The sequence below is a fragment of the Rhineura floridana genome, chromosome 10 (genome assembly GCF_030035675.1).
Source record: "Rhineura floridana isolate rRhiFlo1 chromosome 10, rRhiFlo1.hap2, whole genome shotgun sequence".
NCBI lineage: Eukaryota > Metazoa > Chordata > Lepidosauria > Squamata > Rhineuridae > Rhineura > Rhineura floridana.
In genome coordinates, this window is record NC_084489.1 from 18,160,370 (window position 1) to 18,180,863 (window position 20,494).

A 20,494-nucleotide genomic window follows, 5' to 3' on the forward strand; every position below is an offset into this window, starting at 1 on the left:
GAACGGTCCCCCCCCCTTTCCTCCCCTATTACAGCCTTGGGAAGATTGCCTCTCTCTCTTTCTATCCCTCTCTTTTCCTCCGCTGCCCTCCATCCCCATCAGTGAAAGACCGCTGGAATTCCTCCACATCCTCCCGTCCCGCCCCCTCCGGCTCCTTCAAGCTCAGAGGGACCTGCTCTCCAGGCAACCTTCAGCTCATTGCCATGGCTCCAGCTTATAAGAAGTCGCCTGTCACCTTTGCCCAGTGCGTGGGATCTGCTTTCTTCTTCCTCCAGATCGCCTCTGTCGAAGCTGACGGTGAGTCTATAAGTCCGGCTTCAGTTGCCATTACTGGAATCAGCGGGTTTAATGGGACACCGTCGAAAAAGTTGAAAGCGTGTGCGACTGTGAGGGGTTCAAAAATACGGGAGTCCTAAATTTCATAGTGCCTAAGGGGCCCATCTGACAACGAAAAAAAATGTCTTTAAAAACGTAAGATTATTTGACAGGGTGCAGGAGGAAGAAGGGTTTTTCTCATGCCTCGTAGAGAAATCTGATCCATAACTTCATAGCGTTAACTGCAACCTGGTTAGGGTAAATGCTAGCGTTTTCTCAGATTTGGAATTATTTCCCAAATAGATCCTGCTTCCAGTTTTGCCATTTGGACATTGATTTGAAAAAGCACTTCGGATGCGTTGTTTTGTAAGGGTTAACATAAAAACAAAACACCAATCAATGGGTTGTGCTGTCTCTTGTAATTCTTACTTGGAACGATGAAAAGGGTTCACCTAGAACAGCAGGCACTGGATGTCGTTATGCACTTATGCAAGGCTTTTAAATAAAGTCTGAATATTAGCAACGTGTTCCTGATAACTCCTCCCTGGGCCGTCCCCTGACAGAAAGAGGGTCTCTTAGCAGGCTTCCAAAATGTCCCAGAGGCAGCCAGAGGTACCTTTCTCCTGTACCACATGAACATGGACTGCCTTCAAGTCAATCCCAGCTTATGGCAACCCTATGAATAGGGTTTTCATGGTAAGCAGTATTCAGAGGGGGTTTACCATTGCCTCCCTCTGAGGCTGAGAGGCAGTGACTGGCCCAAGGTCACCCAGTGAGCTTCGTGGTGTGTGGGGATTTGAACCCTGGTCTCCCAGGTCATAGTACAGCACCTTAACCACATAGGTTGCTGAAATGTCAGTTTCAGCTTCCTGCCTCTGCTGAGATTTGAACATAAGAAAATACCTGTATTGTGATGGTGGGGGGGCCATTCTGATGGACTGGAATATTTTCCCACTTGCAAAACCTACCCCCACCCTTTTTTAACGGTCTAAGCATATTTTGTTCATATTCAAACTGCCTAACGGATTTATTGACTGGTTGTTGTGTGGTGCGAAGGGAGGGGAAGGTCCCACAGGGACAGAGCAGACTTAATTGGCCAAAGCACTTCACTGAGAAGGTGAATGAATTCTAGGTTTGCTTATGCGGTTGTCCACCAATGGAAATCAAAGTTCTTTTTCCTTATTCTTTTTAAAATTTTGTTCAGTTGCACATGGAGATTCAGAATTCGTGAATATGTCATGTTGTTCATGTTTGGGAATCTCATTTGTCCCACTCAAACTTTACTACAGGGTCTGAAATTTTGACATCAAAATAATTGTGCCTTTCCCCTCAACTCAACATTTTAACAGTCTTTATCTATAATTTGTGTGTGTGTGTGTGTGTGTGTGTGTGTGTGTGTGTGTGTGTGTGTGTGTGATCACCAAGTAGTCAGAAAAATGTGGTGGTGGTGTACAATAAAATCATTAAAACACCATAAAAATATAAAATAATAAAATACAGAATAAATGACAAACACTGAATCAAAATAATTATCTAAAAATGCTGGGTGAAACAAAAAAGGTTTTCAGTGATAACTACTAATTGGTCCCAACAGACTGAGTTTGATGTCAGAGTATGCACCAAGTTTTACAGAACTCTTTATCAGAAATTAATACAGACACCTGTGTGCTTTCCTCAGCAAGACAAACAGCAACTCAACCTCTGTAGTGCTGTGGCCCTGATCCAATTCAGCCCTCCTGCCCAATGGTGAAGGAAAAAAAGGGAGCATCAGGACATCTACAAACAAGGTCTCTCATAGTTTAAAAATATTAACAGCAAGTAATGGGGGGGAGAGGTTTACTCATTCCCCAGTGCCATTTTCCTGGTTAAACTGTCCCTCAAAGCTGCTATTTGTCTGAGGGGGCAACTATAAGCTTCGCGAGGGTAGCGGGGGGGGCTAAGGATTAACCTCTCTTCTTCTAGTGCTATGATCTCAATATGAATTGGGGCTCCCCACAACTGTTGCTAACATTAAAACTATGGGATATCTTGTTCAAGGATCTTCCCCATCATATCTAGTTTGGCCCTTAGATATGAATAGAAGTGCAAACTGCTGCAGGTCACTTTATCTCTGGCCTTTCTGATTGCTTAGTCATTTGAATTTCTTATGCTTAACCAGTGTTCTGAATGCTATTCTGCTATTCCCAATACATGGAAGTAAATTCTGTTAAAATCTGCTTGGAAACGGGGCCAGTTTCCCTGGAGTACATTTAATTAAATCATCACGCCAGTTCCATTGGTTTCAGTGCGGCTTACTTGGATTCACCACTATCCCTATCATATTTATTAGGGAGCCATCTTCATAGTACTCAGTGTCTGAAGCATGCTTATAGATGTGTTGCATAGCTTTCCCCTAATACAGTTATTAAATAAAAGCTTCCACCTGAACATATTTTCTTTAGGATACAGCTCTATTTAATCTGCAAATAGTAACAAAGTGTGCATGAAAAAGGAGGTGAAAGTATCTTTCTAGATTTATAAAACTTTTAGTTTTAACATATCCCCTTCTGATGAAACCACAGCACATGTTCTTCTGTTACAGCTGCAAACCATAAGAGTGTATGTAAGAGCCCAACGACCTCCTCGAAACTAAAAGATAATGCTAAGGTTTACTTTTAGCATTGGACTATAGTTTTTATAAGCACAATGTGAGTTTGTTAATGGCGTCTGGACAAGGGGTCAGACAGATATGTTCTCTAAAGACTTGTTACTTCTTTCACGTACCGTGCTTTAAAGTTTTATTGTAAGCATTAGTTGATTCACTAGAGATTACTGCAGAGCTTTATTGGGGGAAAATGAACATGAAATCCAATTATAAGATTGGAAATTCTGCTCTCTTAGGACATTTATAGTGAAATGCTAGACATTTGATTTTTTACATTATTTTTGTGAATCTTATCTCTGTGCAGAAGATTTAGCTATACCCAGGGCGATAAACGTGAGTGGTAAGCCCTTTTAAAGTCAACAAAAGTTATTCCAATTAAGTAATGACAATCATAATTGTCCTGAGTCATATAAGTTATATGTAATTCTGCTGGTGCAACTGGAATAAAGAAACAAATCTGACTAGGAATCTGGGTAGAGATGGTGGTTGTGACTGTGCTGATTCCAGAGAATATAATATGCATATCCAGTTCTTCCATGCATGGGGCACGTGCACATTGGCCCTGACAATCCATGGTGGTGGACGCATCTCTCACAGCTTGCTGTATTGCCAGGCCACATCCTGGGTCTAGAAAGGGTGCAAACTATTGATCCAACAACTACACTGCAGTTTTAGGCAAACAGGCAGAATGTCATCGCGCTCTGTTTTCCCAGTCCTCTTTCCACTCTTCAGAGTTGTAGTGTGGTGTGGTGAAGTAGTAATCCCTAGTAAGTGCTGCAATGCTCCTGCACATCAGATGTGTTTTTGGCAAGCTCCCTCCCCAGCTGTAGCCCACTGGGTTTGGCCAGACCCTTTGAATAGGAGTAATCTGAACAGGAGGCTCAGAGTTGCTTGGGACCCTACTCTTGTCTCATAACATTATGCTGTCATATACATACCTGGACCAGCTCCATACACAATATGGATATAGGTGCTAGTACACAGCGCTGGAGTACATTTGTATAGATGGGGGACTTCACATATGCTTTCTATGTGCAGGCTCAGGGGACTCATTGTGCCTAATGTGTATTCATACATTTGATAGCATCTTAATGAAGGAGTATTTAAGGATGCAATCCTAAACATACTTAACCAGAGTTAGGCTACAATCCTATATGCACTTACATAGGCAGTAAGTCCAACAGGACTTACTTTTGAGTAGACATGCATAACATAATACTGTAAAAACGCAGTCTTATACATGGCTAGTCAAAAGTAAGCCCCACTGATTAACCTCCAGGTAAGTGTAGGACTGCAGCCTTACTGTGTCAGGCAGTCAGATTTTTATTGTTTATAATGGCCATTTCCATGTAACTCACAAGATAATCCAATAATAAGTTAAATAGATAAATTGTTAGAAATGATATTTATCAAATGTTAAAACTGTGGAGGTCCCCAAATAATTTAAATTTTAAAATCCCCTTGGCAGTCAACAGCATTAAGTAGCCCCTAATTTTCTCACTGCTAGTGCATATAAAGCTACTATGTACAGTATATAACAAACTTGCCTACACCAGCCAGTAATCACATAATTTGACCTTCTAAAAATTTCTGAAATGAATAGAAGAATTGTATAAAGGGCAATACAGGATACAGTGCAGAATATCTTTGATCTGACCTTAGGCTGCAGTCCTAACCTCATTTACCTGGAAGTAAGTTCCATTGAATTAAATAGGACATATTTATGAGTAGACATGATTAGGATTCTGCTCAGCATGTATGCTCAGACATAAGACCTTCTTAGGACTGCTGTACAGATTTTTTTTGCTTTTTTAAATAAAAGAGTTTGTTTTTACTCCAGAAGAAGTTTGCTTGTGACATGTGTCGCTGTATAAGAATTGTGTATGAACGAAATGTGAAAGAAATTGTATAGGCCATGAGGACATATCTCCATCCAAATATTATGACCTCGATAAGAGAATTATTTAATGGCTGTAATTCTAAAGCTTCCATGTGACCTTATGAATGTTTATTCAGAAGTAAGTCTCACTGTGCTCAAAGGAACTTTCTTCCCATATAAGTGGGAGAAATGGACCCCATCCAGGAAGTGGACTGGCCTAGCATCCAGCACCCGTACATAGCCCTGCTCCACCCCTTTAACATTCCATTTGGGGCTCCTATGCTGGCTACCGCAGTAGCTTACTAACCTCTGCAGCAGGGCTGCTGATAGCTGGCATTGGGCCCAGGGCAAGATGCATGATTGGGCCCCCTCCATAAATCTTCCTACATACCAAATGTTACTACTTTGTTTAAACAAGTTTTTAAGTGACTTAGGTTTAACTTAGGGCAAGAAAGATTGAAAAGAAATGAATGGAATAGTTAATATTTGTTAGAAACCCGAGTGAATATAAACAAACTTAACATTTTTAGTACTACTGCATTACTAAACTATTTTATTAGTACCGTTATTAATACGGTTCTGTGAACTGGGACCTACCACTAACAGTTCTGGTGGTCAAGGTATATGTTGCTCTTTGCCATGTTTGGATCATATTAATACATGTTGGTGCTAATTTATTTATTTATTTGACAAACTGTATATACCGCTTGATTGTAAAAAAAAACCTTCTAAGCTGTTTACATAAAAACATTAAAATTATCGACGAACAGTTAATAACAAGTAGTTACAAACATTTTAAAGCAACAGACTAAAAAGATTAAAACGTATCAGCATCTCTGTGTCTGGATAGGCTTGCCTAAACAAAAAATAATTAAGTAGGCACCGAAAAGGATACAGTGAAGGCACCTGCCTGATGTCAGTAAGCTGGGAGTTACAAAGAGTAGGTGCTGCCACACTAAAACAACAGTTTCTTATAAGTGTGGAACAGGTATGCAGCACCTGGACCAGTGCTAGTTCTACAGAGCGAAGCACTCGAGTGGGCACATATGGGGCAAGGTGGTCCTGTAAGTAAATTGGTCCCAAGGTGTTAAAGGCTTTATATACCCATAGTAAAAACCCTGAACTTGGCCTGGTGACAAATCAGCAAACAGTGCAGATCCCTAACTGCAGTTTCCAGGTCAAGTGCAAGGGAAGCCCCTTGTACAATGCATTTCAGTAACCTAGTCTTGAAGTCAACAATGTCTGAACTACTGTGGTCAGGCTCTCCAGGTCCAGGAACGGTTCTAGTAGTCTTACCAGTCATGGTTCTAGTAGTCTTACCAGTCACAGCTGATAAAAGGCATTGAGACTGGGGTTGCCAGATTCATGGCCTGAGACTGATCCTGTATCTTTAGGAGAAGAGAAAGTCAGCCAAGTGCAGGTGTCCTTGCAACTCTGTAACGAGAAAAACCACAAGGTGGAATTCTCCCTTCCCCCTGCACAACTTTTAAAGATACAGAAGACCTCTTGGTTGCCAGGCCTGGCCTCCAAGAGGTCTTCTGTATCTTAAAAAGTTGTGCAGGGGGGAGGGATGTGACATACTTCCCCTGGCACCACCTGTGACACTCTCATTTGTGGCTACCAGCAGTCAGGATCATCATGTTTATTTTTACCTGTCTCCGCTCTAGCACAGATCACAAGAGATCCCTCTGCTAGGCCACACTACCCAACACTCTGTGTACTCAATATAGCCTCAACTGTGCCTTAGCCTCTTCCTGGCTATATGATACCTTGTGCCTGTGTGTATAGGTAATTCCCAACCCCCCTGAAGCCTCTTGCCTATGAAGCTCACAGCTCTGGGTTGTTCTGTGGTACTGAATGCTGATACAATATCTCCTCCTTTACTGCTGCCACCATTAGATACAATTTCTTCTCCAGCCTTCGTTACCCTGCCTTCCCCCTGGTCTGTACACTCCAGCTAAGGAATCAGGCTTTAAGTAAACCAAGAAAATGTTTATTGTTCACACTAGGAATAACAAGATTATTTAAATATTTTGTTGACAAGCGTATGGTTTCATATATAATTCTCTTATGTTCTTATTTCTTAATATTTGCCTCAGAACTCCTAATCTAATCTCTCTACAACAACCTCCAACACCCACCACCTTCAACATCTACCACCAACCTCCACACTCAACATCCACCAAAACACCACCTCAACCACTCTCCCTTTTATACCTTCAGCCGTTCAAACACACAGCCAATCATCATCCAACATTCTACAGCCCATGTACTCCCCCTTCTCACTCACTCCACTTACCATATTTCCTATAATAAACCTGCACTTACCTATATACATTATATTCACATACAGGAACATCACAAGGGAGAATTCCACCTTGTGGTTTTTCCCATTACAGAGTTGCAAGAACACCTGCACTTGGCTGACCTTCTCTTCTCCTAAAGATACAGGATCAGTCTCAGGCCATGGACCTGGCAACCCTAACTGAGACTATCCAGGCCTCTCCTGACAGAGCTGGATCCAGAAGCATCCCCAAACTGTGTACCTGCTCCTTCTGGAGGAGTGCTACCTGATTAAGGGCAAGCAACTGACCAATTTCTTGGACATGGAAACCACTCACCCACAGTACCTCCATCTTGCCAGGATTCAAGCTCAGTTTATTTTCCTTCATCCATCCCACCACTGTGTCCAGGCACACATCCAGGCCCCTCACAGCCTCTTCTGATTTAGATGTTATGGAGAAATAGAGCTGAGTGTCATCAGCATAGTGATGACACTTTACCCCCAAAACTCCTAATGACTGCTCCTAGCAGCTTCATATAGATATTATGTAGCCTTGGAGATAAGATGGTACCCCATAGCACAATTACCAGGGGCCAAAAGACAATCACCAAACACTACTCTTTGGACTTGGCCCTGTATGTAGGACCAGAACTATCATAACATGATGCCCCCAATTCTCATTCCATGGAGCCGGTCTAGGAGGATACTGTGGTCAATTATATCAAAAACCGCTGAGAGATCAAGAAGCAGGAGCAAGATCACACTCCCCTGCCACTCTTAGTAAAAGTTATCCAAGAAGACTTGGATGTGCTGAGATTTAGGTACAAATGTTATAGCCATTCTCTCTGGTCTGATGAGATACCAAAATTTATTTTGTAATCAGTAGTGTAGTGGCAAATTTAGAAGTGCATGGTCTCTTCATGATAAAATCAACTCATTTGAAATGTGGTGTTGGAGGAGATCTTTACCAACTATGCTTGCAGGAGGGGCAGGTGTGTTTATGTACGTGGGGGTGCTGATCTGTCTTCTGCTCCACTCTCATTCCCCAAGTGCACTCTAACCAAGTCATCAGTTCTGATGATCATCCCAAGGCCTGAAAGCAGGGGTGGGTGGGGGATCACAAAATTTTTTGAGCTTACAAAATGTGTCCTGTACTCATAACCCCCCTCCTTAATCTATCCATATTCACAATCTAGTATCCCCACCAATACCATACTGCTGCTTATTTATTCATCATCATCATCATCATCATCATCATCATAATGTCAGCAGGTTGGCTGAGGCTGGGGTCCACATACTGCAGCTAAAATATATTTATTTAATTATTGCATTTGTATCCCACCTTTCCTCCAAGTTGCTCAAGGAGGTGGTCACATGGTTCCCCCCGTCTGGTCCAAGGTCACCCAGTGGGCTTTGTGGCTGGGTAGGGATTTGAACCTGGATCTTAGTCCAACACTGTAACCCATGGGTGTTGGGAGACAGGACTGTACATCTTCAGTCTGATGGGGGGGAATACCAATTTGATTGGAACTTTATATTAAGAAAAGAAAGCAATACCTCCCTGTTTGAAGGGAGCTTTTTATGGAAAGGAATATTTGGAGATGTGATTTTTGCCATGCACAATTGTTTCAGTTAAAAGAGACTAAATTTACAGTTAGCATGGGTAGGGGCAGAGCTTCGAAGTAATTCATTACAAGTAACGAATTACTTGTAATTCTTTGCTTTTTTGAGAAACTAGTGGGTAATTCCTTTACATTTTGATTGTAATAGAACTAGGAGTAATTTTATTACTTTTGTGGAGTAATTGTAATGTTTCCAGGATTACTTTGGGGCATTATTTGTGGGGGAGGAAGCAGGGGAAGTCTGCTCCTCTGATTTGTGGATGAAAATCATGTGCCTCAAACTGGGCTTCTGTGCAGTGTCACTCTTCCCTCATGCTCTGTGGGTGTGTAGGAGGCGACGAGGGAGGAGGTAGAGAGCGAGACGGGGTGGAGTGGAGAAAACAATTGTTTAAAAAAAATGGATGGTGGTGGTGAAGAATGGAGTGGAGGGAAAAAGGAGCCGGAGGGCAAGAGCATGGATAAAGGAGGAGAAGGAGGCAGCAGCAGAATGGAGATAAAGAACTGTGGAGGTGAAAGATGACAGTGTGTGTTTGTGTGTGTTTGCACTTGGCACACAAAGTGGCCTCCCCGCTCTCTGGCTACTGAGGTGCATTTGCAGTATTTTAACTTTTTTGCATCTCAGGGGAAAATGTTTGCTTAGGTGAGTATCCCTTAGTTGGTGGCAGGGTCTGGGAAGTGGTTAAGTGAGAGAGATTATGCTTGCTGGCTGAGTGGGGGTGGGGGTCTTGCACTTGGTTTGACATGCAAAGATCTGAGTAGTGGCCTCTGCCTCCCTCCCCACCTCCCTTACCAGTGGAGAGACCACCATTGCTATCTTATGGATAAAAAGAATTATTCTACTACCTCTGTATGTGTGTGCTTATTTTTAATGTTTTAGGCTTCTTAGATGTGCAGCAGCCAAGGCCAGCACCTTGTACGAGTTTTTTTAAAGTAACTGAAATGTAATTGTAGTGATTACTTTTGAGAAAAAGCAAAGTAATCAGTTACTGTCAGAGTGATTGTAATTGTAATGGTAATTACTACCTTTTTGGGCCATGTAATTGTAATTCATTACTTTTTAAAAGTAATGTTCCAAGCTCTGCGTGGGGGTCACAAAAATTTTTGAGCTTACAAAGGGGATCCTGTACTCATAAAGGTTGGGAGCTACTGCTCTAGCACAAACATAATCAGTTTTCGGAACCATCCAAGATGATTAATTGTGCACTTTATAGATTTTGCTGTGTGTCTTTGTCTTGTAGGAAAGTTGTTTGCCCTTGGGTCCAGGAATGGCTCAAAGAGTCTGGACTTAGCAATGGCTCAGCGATCATGTGCTGATGTAGAAGCTCGTTTAGCCAGTGCAGAAGAACTGAAGAGAGCCATAAGAGATTGTTCCTTTGTCGTGTGCACCAGTGGCTGGCTGGCTGATGGCACTATTGGGTAAGAAGCATTGAAGTACTGAAATCCCCTCTAGTTAACATGAAGGACTCTTCTCAAAGCAGCATTGTCGAAGCACTGCATAACAGTATGACTGAGAAACTCTGGTTGTTTAGAGAGCGTGTTACAGCTAAAGGGACCTTCTGCCAAGGGCCCAGATCAGTTAAAAACCAGTAGTGCCAGGCTTGGCTTGTTCACTGATCATGTGTCATTTAGTATCTTGGGATGCTGCAAAGGCCTCTGGGATATTCTCTTATTTTACAAGCCCTTCATTCCTCTGCTCCCCACAGCCACCAATTCCAGACAGGTATGTAGTCCATGCCCCTCCCCTAAAAGCTGGAACCAATTCTCAGCTGAACTTCTCAGTGAAGCAATATGCTATTAGTTTACACAAAGTTTTAGTCATTTAGATCTGACCTTCTTTGTAGTTCAAGTGCATACCTACACAGCTGCAACATCTGTTACTTTCAGTTGCAACTTTTATTCACATTTGGTTTGCATAGGCAGTACAGGGGGGAGAACCCACCCCAACATGTGATGCGCCCCCTGCCTGCCTCCAATATATTTTATTTCTTTCCAAAATTTAACAAGCAAGACAGAACGTCCTTCACCGTAGAATGTACTTTGCTCCCTCTGTGCCTACCATAAGATTTTTGTTCCTGGTGTTGCCAACTGCTCATTTAGGGCAGTACCCTGCTAAGTTGTTCTCAGAGGAGACCCAATGAAATTAATGGACCAAAATTAGTCATGTTCATTCATTTCATTGGATCTGCTCTGATTTCACTGAATACAACCCTAAAATTAAAGTACAGCTCTTGGAAGTTAAGCTGTGTGTGCAGAAATGAAATGCAAGGGAAACAAGCCAAATGCCAAAGCTCATGACAAGCTCTCCCAAGTCCCACTAGGTAGTGCTAGGGTTGAATGAGATGTGACAGTGCAGCCATCAGTATTGTATTCATGCTGTCTGCCCCACTTACATATAAAGTGGGAGCATGGGCCTATTTTTCACATGAAAAGGAGTGCACAAGGAATGAGAGTGAAAGTCAGCTTACCTTGCTACACTCTATTGTTTTAAGCCATTTTCTTCCAGCTTGGCTCATGGCCCAGCCTTGCTCCAGTCAGAGGAAATTAAAGCAACAGGAATACAATAAGGTAAGGTCAGGAAGAGGGTGGGTTTAATTATCTTCCCCCACCTGCTCTTTTTCATGTAAATCACTGATCTTCCACTCCTGCCTTACATATGAATGGGCAGATGCAAGGATGGGTGCCTTGTCAGGTCTACTTTAGTCCTCCCCAATCAGCGCTACGCTATGAATATGTAAAAGAAGCAACAGTTCTCTCAAGGTTGAGCTATTCTCATGTGCCTTTATTCTGAGCATGGTCAAGAGCAGCCTTCCCCAACTTGGTGTCTCCAAGTGTTGCTGGGGCTACAATTCCCATCATCCCTGACCGTTGGCTCCGCAGGGAGTTAGTGCCCACCAATATCTCAAGGCCATATGGTAAGAAAGGCTGGTCAAGTGCATGGGCATTGAGACTCCAGTTTAACTGTCAGCTTATCCATAAACTCACTTGGTGGCTTAAAGAAGCCCCTGTGTCTCAGCCACAGAATCCCATATGTAACACTGGGCTAATAACTCCTGTGGTGGTGGGAAGTTCATGCGTTTATAGGCTGCATTATCAAAAGCACAATATCCAGATCACTAAAAATAATAATTCCACTCTATTCTGCTGGTCAGACTGCACCTGGTGTACTGTGCCCAACAATGTGTGCTACATTTTAAGAAGGGCCTTCAGAACCAGAGCACACCCAGAGGGGGAAGACCAGGATGGTGAGAGGTCTGAAATCAAAGTTCTGTGAGGAATAGTTGAAAGAACTGGGTATGTTTAGTGTCTAGAATATGAGATTGAGGGGAGACATGACAGTGGTCTTCAAATTTACATAGAAGATATAACAGGCTTGCTCTCCATTGCTCCAGAGGACATGGCTAGAATTGCCAGGAAGCAGATTTTGGATAAAGACTAGTACAGGGGTTCCCAAATTGTAGTCTGCAAGCTTCATTTAAGTAGTCCACAGTGTGCCTGTAAAAATACAATTAAAAATCATATAGCATAGCACAGTGCATTACAATTGCTACAGTAGGCATAAAAAATCATTAAGTGGTCCACCAAAACCCTCAGCAATGTTCAAGTGGTCCATGGGAGGAAAGGTTTGGGAACCACTGGACTAGAAGAAACGTTCCAATAGCAAGAGGAGTTTGGCAATGGAGCTGCCTCCCTCGGGAGGTAGTGGGCTCTCTTTCATGGAGATATTTAAGCAGAGGCTGGATGGCTGTTAAGGATATGTAAATCTTCTGAGATTGTTGTAAGGATTAATGAAGATAATGTGCATGAAACCCTTTGAGCAGATAGGAAAAGCACTATAGAAATGTGGAATACTAAGCAAGATAGACTTTTAAGAAACTGAGAAAAGATATTAATGGTACATAACAGAATGAGAATGGGCATGATATTTTTCTGATGTCGCAACAAGACTGATGATTTTATAAAACAATTTATTAGTGGTACATTCTTATGATAGATTGTTTGTGTATTTTGTGGTCTTACCTCCAGAGGTATTAGAAATCTTGGATAAGATTTATGAAATTATCAGTTATTAACCTTCTCTTGATAAAAAAAATAGGATACTTACAAGATGATGTTGAACTGGATGATCTTGAATTGGTGCTGTGAATTTGTTAGTGGCAGCTAAAACCTCTATCACAATGTACCGAAAAAAGTTAGAAGCACCTACAGGCTGGATTAAAAATAATGTGAGACGTATTAATAACCAGACTGGCATGATTTTCTAGAACCTATTTTAGGAATAAGAAATACAATTTTATTCAAATATGGTCTTTTTTGTGTAACCAGAACCATTTTCAGGATAAATTTTTATTCACACCATTTGTATACCACCCGATAATATAAAGTTTTCTGGGCAGCTTACAATAAATATGTATGAAAACAATTTAAATACAAAAGAAGCAATAAAGCCATAAAATCAAACGTAACAGAAATACAATAAAAACAAACTCACCCCTCCCAAATCAAAACACAGATTTGAAAAATAAGAGGCCAAGACTACCTACATTATTTTAAAAGCTTGGATGAACAGAAAGGTGCTGGAAAGAACACAAAGATGTTGCCAGGCGAATCTTCCTGAAAAGGCTGGTGGCACAACCAAAAAGGCCTTTTCCTTGGTGGTTGCCAGGCATTTGGATCAAGATCTTAAGGTTTGGGTAGGTCCATATGGGAGAAGGTGGTCTTTTTTATGTAAGCTGGTCCCAATTGTTTAGGGCTTTTAAATCAGCACTTTGAATTGGGCCTGGAAACAGAGCAGTTGACAAAGCATAGGTGTAATATAGTTAAACAACCCAATTAATACTCCTGCAATCCTGTTCTGGACCGACTGTTTTAAAAGGCAACCCCACATATAATACATTACAATAGCCTATGCATTTATGTGTTTGCCTGTGCATAACATTTATAATATATAATATAATAAATAATACCATTATAATATATATAAAGTCTTTGACAAAAAAGAAATATATATTTACATGAAGCTTGAACTTCTTTTTTCAGTTCTAGAAATTTGTCTTGAATGTTCAATATGGCAAATAAATCCATTAGTCAGGTGCTTTATGAATTCAGCTGTTAGATGTTAAAATGAAAGGTGTTTGAAGTGTAACAGTACTTCAAAAGGAGATTCAAATAGGGGAAATCATTCCAACAGTACCCTGAGAATTTTCACTTGGTTGACATGTCTCCCTCCCACTGAAAAGCAAAACCCTTGTGGCCACCAGACTCCAGCCCAATATGCAAAGTGATATATTCCCACTTATACATTCCCACAGAGTTTTTGCAGATGCATTTAGTTTTTGCTGTTATGTTTAAAGTGTCACCCATATGGCAAAATTCAGTGGTGCTTGAATTTCAATAGTTAAGGCATTGCACAAATGAAGGAAGGATGGAACTGCTCAGTATGACTCAGGATAATGCTCCCAATAAAGGAACTATTTTTAAAAATAATCTACCACATTAAAATGTGCTTAAATATTACTAAGCATTAGTGAACTGGTAGCTGGTTTTGGAAAGATTGAGAAAGGTGAAACTGACCAGATCAAGTGAAGTGGTCATAGATCAACATGGGAGGGGAAGCAAATGGCCTTAAAATATATGTTTCTTAGGATGACCAAATACAAAAGAAGGCAGGACTTATTTATTTATTTATTATTTGATTTATATCCTGCCCTTCCTCCTGGCAGGAGCCCAGGACTTCTGTACCTTTAATAGTTGTATAGAAGAGGGAATTGCATCAGGTATAACTTGTCATTATTAGAGGTGCAGGAGTCCTGTTGCATCTGGCCATCTTAGGACTGTCTCCTGATCAAATATGGAGAAATAGAGAGCATAAGACAGCATTGTGTGCATACATATTCAGAAGGAGCACAGAAACCCCACAGAATATGGCACTAAACATAAAAATCAGCTGCTTGGAATCTCAGCTTTCATTTTTTACATTCTTTATCATTTTCCCTGTTGGGTGAGCCTTAACTGGTTAAATCTTCCTTTCCCTGTGATTCTGATGATGATTGGCCCCACTCTGCTATTATGTTTTTGGTCCGCTTAACAGTAGCATGTGGGGGACAGAATTTGCATTAGAATTGTGGGAGGGGAGGGAAGGGTTAAAACTTTCCTCTACCTTCAATCCTCCTTATGCTGCTCAACTGACTTCGGAAGAGCTAAGAGTGATGGAAAGGGCTAGTTGGATTGCAGGAAAAAAGGCTAATCTTTGTCTGGAGCCCCCCCCCACACACACTTGGCTGATCAGTAGGAAGGTATGTTGTGGGCCATGTAAGATTAGAGAGCGGGCCAGAAGCAGCCCCAGGAAGCATAGATTGTATACTTCTGAACAAAAAATAGAAAAAAGGCATGTTTGTTGGTGACTATGCATTCTGACTGCAGAATGTGCATAGTGCTCGGAGAATGTACAAAATGACTTCAAGATATGACCATTCCCCAAACCCTGATGGGAATTATGCATAATAGATGGGAAATGTACAAAATTCAGCTGAGATATGCACATCCCCCAAAGCCTGTTGTGGATTATGCATAATGGTCAGATAATGTACAAACTTCAGCCAAGATATGTGCATTCTTCAAAGCCTGTTAGGGATTATGTATAATTATCAGATAATGTACAAAGTGCAGTCGACATATGCACATTTCCCAAGGCCTGTTGGAGATTATGTATATTGACCAGAAAATGTGCACAGTTCCCTCTTCATGGACAGATTACATGCACATTCTCCATGAGGCGTGGTGAATGTGCAGAATGGCTGGTTGTTAAGCACATTAACCTTTCAACGTACATTCCCCTTAACACATGCACTATTCAATGTATTGGCTCCTTTAGATAAACCATACCTAACTACACAAACTACATGGATCAATGATAAGATTTTAATCAAATATCCTACTTTCTTAGTAGCACTGAAAGAAGTCTTTCAGAGATATTGGGACACTCCAAGCTAGGATGGCCATTTGTCCTGTTTTACAAAGGACAGTCCTCTATTTCAAGGGCTGCCAAAAGTCAGTTCTCTCTTTGAAGGGAGCCTCTGTTGGAAAAGCTGACCAGTCCAGGTCCAAGATAAAGAACCATAAAAAGGGAGAGTGGGGGCCTCAACATTGCCTGTCCATTAGCACCTGTAGAGCAGAACAGGCACCATTGTCAACCGGTTAAAATCTTCCCCTGTGATAAGATGTATGTCCATTTAAATTATAACAATTATTTCTAAAATTACATCATTAGCATATACAAATCTGTATCTTCTTCTGTACTTTTTTTTTTTTTGGCAATGTGTAAGTGGCCACCATAGTACAAGTAAGGTGTTTACCTAAGTACTATCTATAAATAAGTAGTTGTTAGAGTGCTGGACTAGGACCTGAGAGACCAGGGTTCAAATCCCCATTCAGCCATGAAGCACACTGGGTGACCTTGGGCCAGTCACTGCCTTTCAGCCTAACCTACCTCACAGGGTTGTTGTGGGGATTAAATTAGGAGGGGGACAATTATGTACAGCAGTTTGAGCTACTTGGAGGAAATGTGGGATATAAATGCAATAGTAAATAAATAAACAATAAAATGACTCATCCTTTTTCTTACCCTTGAAGTGATAGGTCTCATGAACAGTCCCCTATGTGAAATAATTTGGGATTTATGGATCTGTAAATCTCACATCACTGACTACATTTGCTGGTACTTTCCCTATTAGGGTTGCCAGGTTCAGGGTCTGATCCTGATCCTGTATCTTTAGGAGAAGAGAAAGTCACCCAAGTGCAGGTGTTCTTGCAACACTGTAATGGGAAAAACCACAAGGTGGAATTCTCCTTTCCCCCTGCACAACTTTTAAAGATACAGAAGACCTCTTGGTTGCCAGGCCCAGCCTTCAAGAGGTTTTCTGTATCTTTAAAAGTTGTGCAGGGGGAAGGGAGAATTTTACCTTGTGGTTTTTCCCATTACAGTGTTGCAAGAACATCTGCACTTGGCTGAATTTTCTCTTCTCTTAAAGATACAGGATCATTCTCAGGCCCAGAACCTGGCAACCCTATGCTACTACACAAATGAGGCAGCACAAATGAGACAAGTATTCTTCTGTATTAAATGTTCCTAATGCTGCTGCTGGGTTGGTATAAAAGGGTGGGGTAATGTGACAGAAAAGATAACAAGGTCTGCTTATTCTTATTCTTCCACATTCAAAACATTTCTTGCACAGCTTTTAATAATTTTTGTTCCCTTCCTCTGTTTTAGGACAACTGTGTGCAACAGGACAGGCAGCAAGCCACAGAGTGTGAAGATTATTGATGTTCGGATTGAAATGGATCCCTCTCCAAGTGGCAGATATGATGCTCTTTGTGTGAAGAATGAAGGTCAGCATTGATGGACTACAGAAATAATCACTATGGCAAGCAGGGGTTTAGTCATCCAGGGTCTTAGAACCTTTACATTTTTAGGAGCAGGGTCCATATGTCTACGAGCCAATCAGCATGAAAGGGGAATGTGTTAGCCACTGAGAAGACTCCTCTAGCATGCTTCTTTGTCCTTTCCTGCTGATTGGAGCCAATCAGAGTGAAAGGACGTGAATCAGCCATTGAGAAGCCACTCTTCTCAGTAGTTAACATGCTCCCCTTTCATGCTGATTGGCTCCTAGGGATGTCTGTTGTTGTGAGAGAAGGCGTTAACAAGGATAAAGATGCAGAAAGCAGTATTCAAACTTGACCAGGTTATTCTATAATATTCGGTTGTATAATCTTAGAAGGGGTGTGGCCGTGAGGGGGTGTAGCTATGACTACCATGAAGGGACCCTGCACTTCTGAATATGCCACTACACTACTGATGGCAAGCCAAATCAAGGATTTTTTCTTTTTCTTTTTAATATGTCCATTAACTATTGGAAGAAATCATTGACTACATGAGTGAAATAGCCCCTATGCCATTTCTGGGCTGAATGCTGGCTTTTGCTAAAATATTTGTTGTGGTCGTAAAAAAAGGAAATATAGTATAGAATCAGAGAGGAGATCAAAAAGCGGGCTAGTCCAGTCCAGCAACCCATGAATCCCTCAGAGGCCAGCATGTGTTCTAGACCACAGTGTGGCATCAAGCAGAGAACAGGTGTGGTGTATAGCAAAGAATTTGCAAAACAAAGAATCTGATTCTGTCGCCCCCCCCCCAAAAAAGGTTCAGAATAACCTGAAATGCTACATCACAGGCACAGCTACAATCATTCTGTGATCTATGTAAATTATGCAGATCTGTTCATTTTGCATAATTGATTCAACTTCTGGACAAAGAAATATGTAGGCTATTGAAACCTGACCCCTATAAATCTGACTCAGATGCCCCTTCCTCTGACTTTTTAGCTTTCATCAGGGGTTGCCTGCATATTTTCAAGTGGTAACAAACCAAAACTTCCTTTAACATGAAAGCTGAGATTTTCTTTCATGCTGCTGAATTCTGTGTCCAGTGAAGCAATTTCTGTGGCTTGCATGGCGCAATTGTAGAACTCATGGCTTTGCTCATTTTTTAATTTATCTATTATGTATAAAATTATTTATATGCCACCTTTTGGGATATTATACAGCACCACAAGAGTGGCTGTATACTATAGTCAGCATGGATTTTTTGCATTCCACAATATTAAATGGAAAATACCCCCATGCCATTCTGATTCTTCCCGTAAGCTCATTTCAAAACAAAACCTTACAAAACTTATAGTCCTGAACTCAGAAACGCTTGCTTAACAACCCTCTAAATTTTCATGGTGATACACAAAACAGTCAGAGAGAATCGATAGTTCAAAGTAAAAAGAGAGAGAAGGAAACCAGACCCCTTTGGGACTTTTTTCTATCAGAGTTCTCATAATCTGTTAAAATTCATTAAAAATCAGCCATGTTCACAGAGTACCTGTAATCCTATTGCTGACCTTGCCCCGTACTCTGACCATCTTCTGCAGTTTAAAGGTTTAAAAAATGCCTGGCTGATTTTTAATTAATTTAAGAAATGTTGGCTTGAACTCAATGATAATGTCGGGCATGCTCAGTAAGAACCAACTGTCAGTGTTCTAAAAGCCAGACTCACAGCTGCTGGGCTTGCCTAATTAAGGGGCCAGGGCCACACCCACACCAGACTTAGATTTCACTTGAGACAGTCATGGCTTCCCCCAACGAATCCTGGGAAGTGTAGTTTGAGAAGGGTGCTGAGAGAAGACTCCTATTTCCCTGACAAAGCTCCAGCGGCCAGAGTGGTTTAATAGTCAGCCGCTCTGTGAGGGGAACAGGGCATCTCCTAGCACAGCCTTTCCCAACTAGTGGGCCACCAGATGTTGTTCGACTACAACTCCCATCAGCCTCAGCCAGCATTGCCAATGGTCAGGAAAGATGGGAATTGTGGTCCAACAACATCTGGTGGCCCACTAGTTGGGAAAGGCTGTCCTAGCAACTCTAAGCACCCTTCACAAACTACACTTCCCAGGATTCTTTGGGAGAAGCCATAACTGTCTAAAGTGCAATAAAGGTCTGGTGTGGATGTGGCCAGGGACAGCTTTGGCTTAAATTTGAGTGAGAGGCTACATGTGCCTGCTGTAGAACAAAAAGGTGGGGGAAACTCTGAAAAAGAATAATACTGTTCACAATATTTTCCTTTTGGAAAGGAAAGGGGCTTCCCCTCTGCCCAGTGCCCACCCACCCAATCTCCTTCCCAAATTCTTCCAAGCTACACAAGAAGTGGATTGGACTGTGAAAGACCAACCCAAATGGTGTTTGCATTTTGACCAATTTGTAGGGCAGTCCAATATCTCAGAGAGGAGGTCAGGTCTCCTGCTCCCCTGGTGCATTCACAATAGCTGCCCAATTTCTCTGCTTTTTAAAGTTTGATAGAAATATCCGTTGGCTTTAGTTACATTCTTAAACTGCAAGGGTTTTTTGCCTATTAGTGAATATACATAGTGACATGATTTCCAAGTTAGTGCACTATATTTTTCAAGGCCTTGTGCAAAATAATTAGTTGAATCTGCCAGGGCTAGAACAAAGAACCTTTGTGGGCTGCTCTTCCTTGTGAAAAGCCATTCAGGGTTGCAAGCTAAATGGTTTCTATGGCTAGGATGTCTTCCTAAGCTTCAGGGTAGCTCCACTTACCCAGACAACTCATTGGTTTTCCCTGACTTGGCAGGACTGTGAAAGCTTTTTTTAGCAAGCTAGGGAAACAGTATTAGTGTTGCCTATCTACTCTCCTTTATTCCCCTGCCTCCTGGGTTCCCCTTAGGCCCTGGTGCAAGAGACTCACACTCCACTGCTGCCTCTCTAGATTGCCTGTGGCCCAGCATCACCAAAATAGTAGTGCTGTTCGATGAACATGAGCTGAATGCAATGTGCCTACCAGCTGCCTTGATACGATAATTAAAACATAAGTAAAGTGAGCAAGGTAATCATCCTCTCTTCTTTATATCTTTGTAATGTGATTTGAACATCTCAGTTGTCCAACCATTTTGTTTAGTATGTCAAGAGCCAAAATATCAACAGCTTTTCACATATGTCTACAAAAAGTAATTGGCTTGCCTTTTCTTCTTTTTTTACTAGTCTGCCTGCAAACACACACCTATTGGTAATTTGTGGGACACACTGATAGCCCAAAAGGAAGAAAAAACAAACTCCAACTTCCTCACAGTTTGCCAATGCTTGCTTGCCTGGTTGCCTGGAGGCAGTTCTTACTTGCCACAGACTACCAAGTGAGTGATACA

The 20,494-nt window shown here is 41.6% G+C and overlaps 1 protein-coding gene across 1 annotated transcript in view; it reads left to right on the forward strand.

The window, feature by feature from the left end:
• Nucleotides 1–203: 203 nt before the first annotated feature.
• SUSD5 (sushi domain containing 5) overlaps nt 204–20,494 on the forward strand; it is a 41,561-nt gene continuing 21,270 nt past the window's right edge. The window contains exons 1-3 of the mRNA XM_061586703.1: nt 204–297; nt 9,983–10,160; nt 17,011–17,129. Of these exons, the coding sequence (XP_061442687.1) occupies nt 204–297; nt 9,983–10,160; nt 17,011–17,129 (391 nt within the window). The remainder of the gene's footprint in view (nt 298–9,982; nt 10,161–17,010; nt 17,130–20,494) is intronic.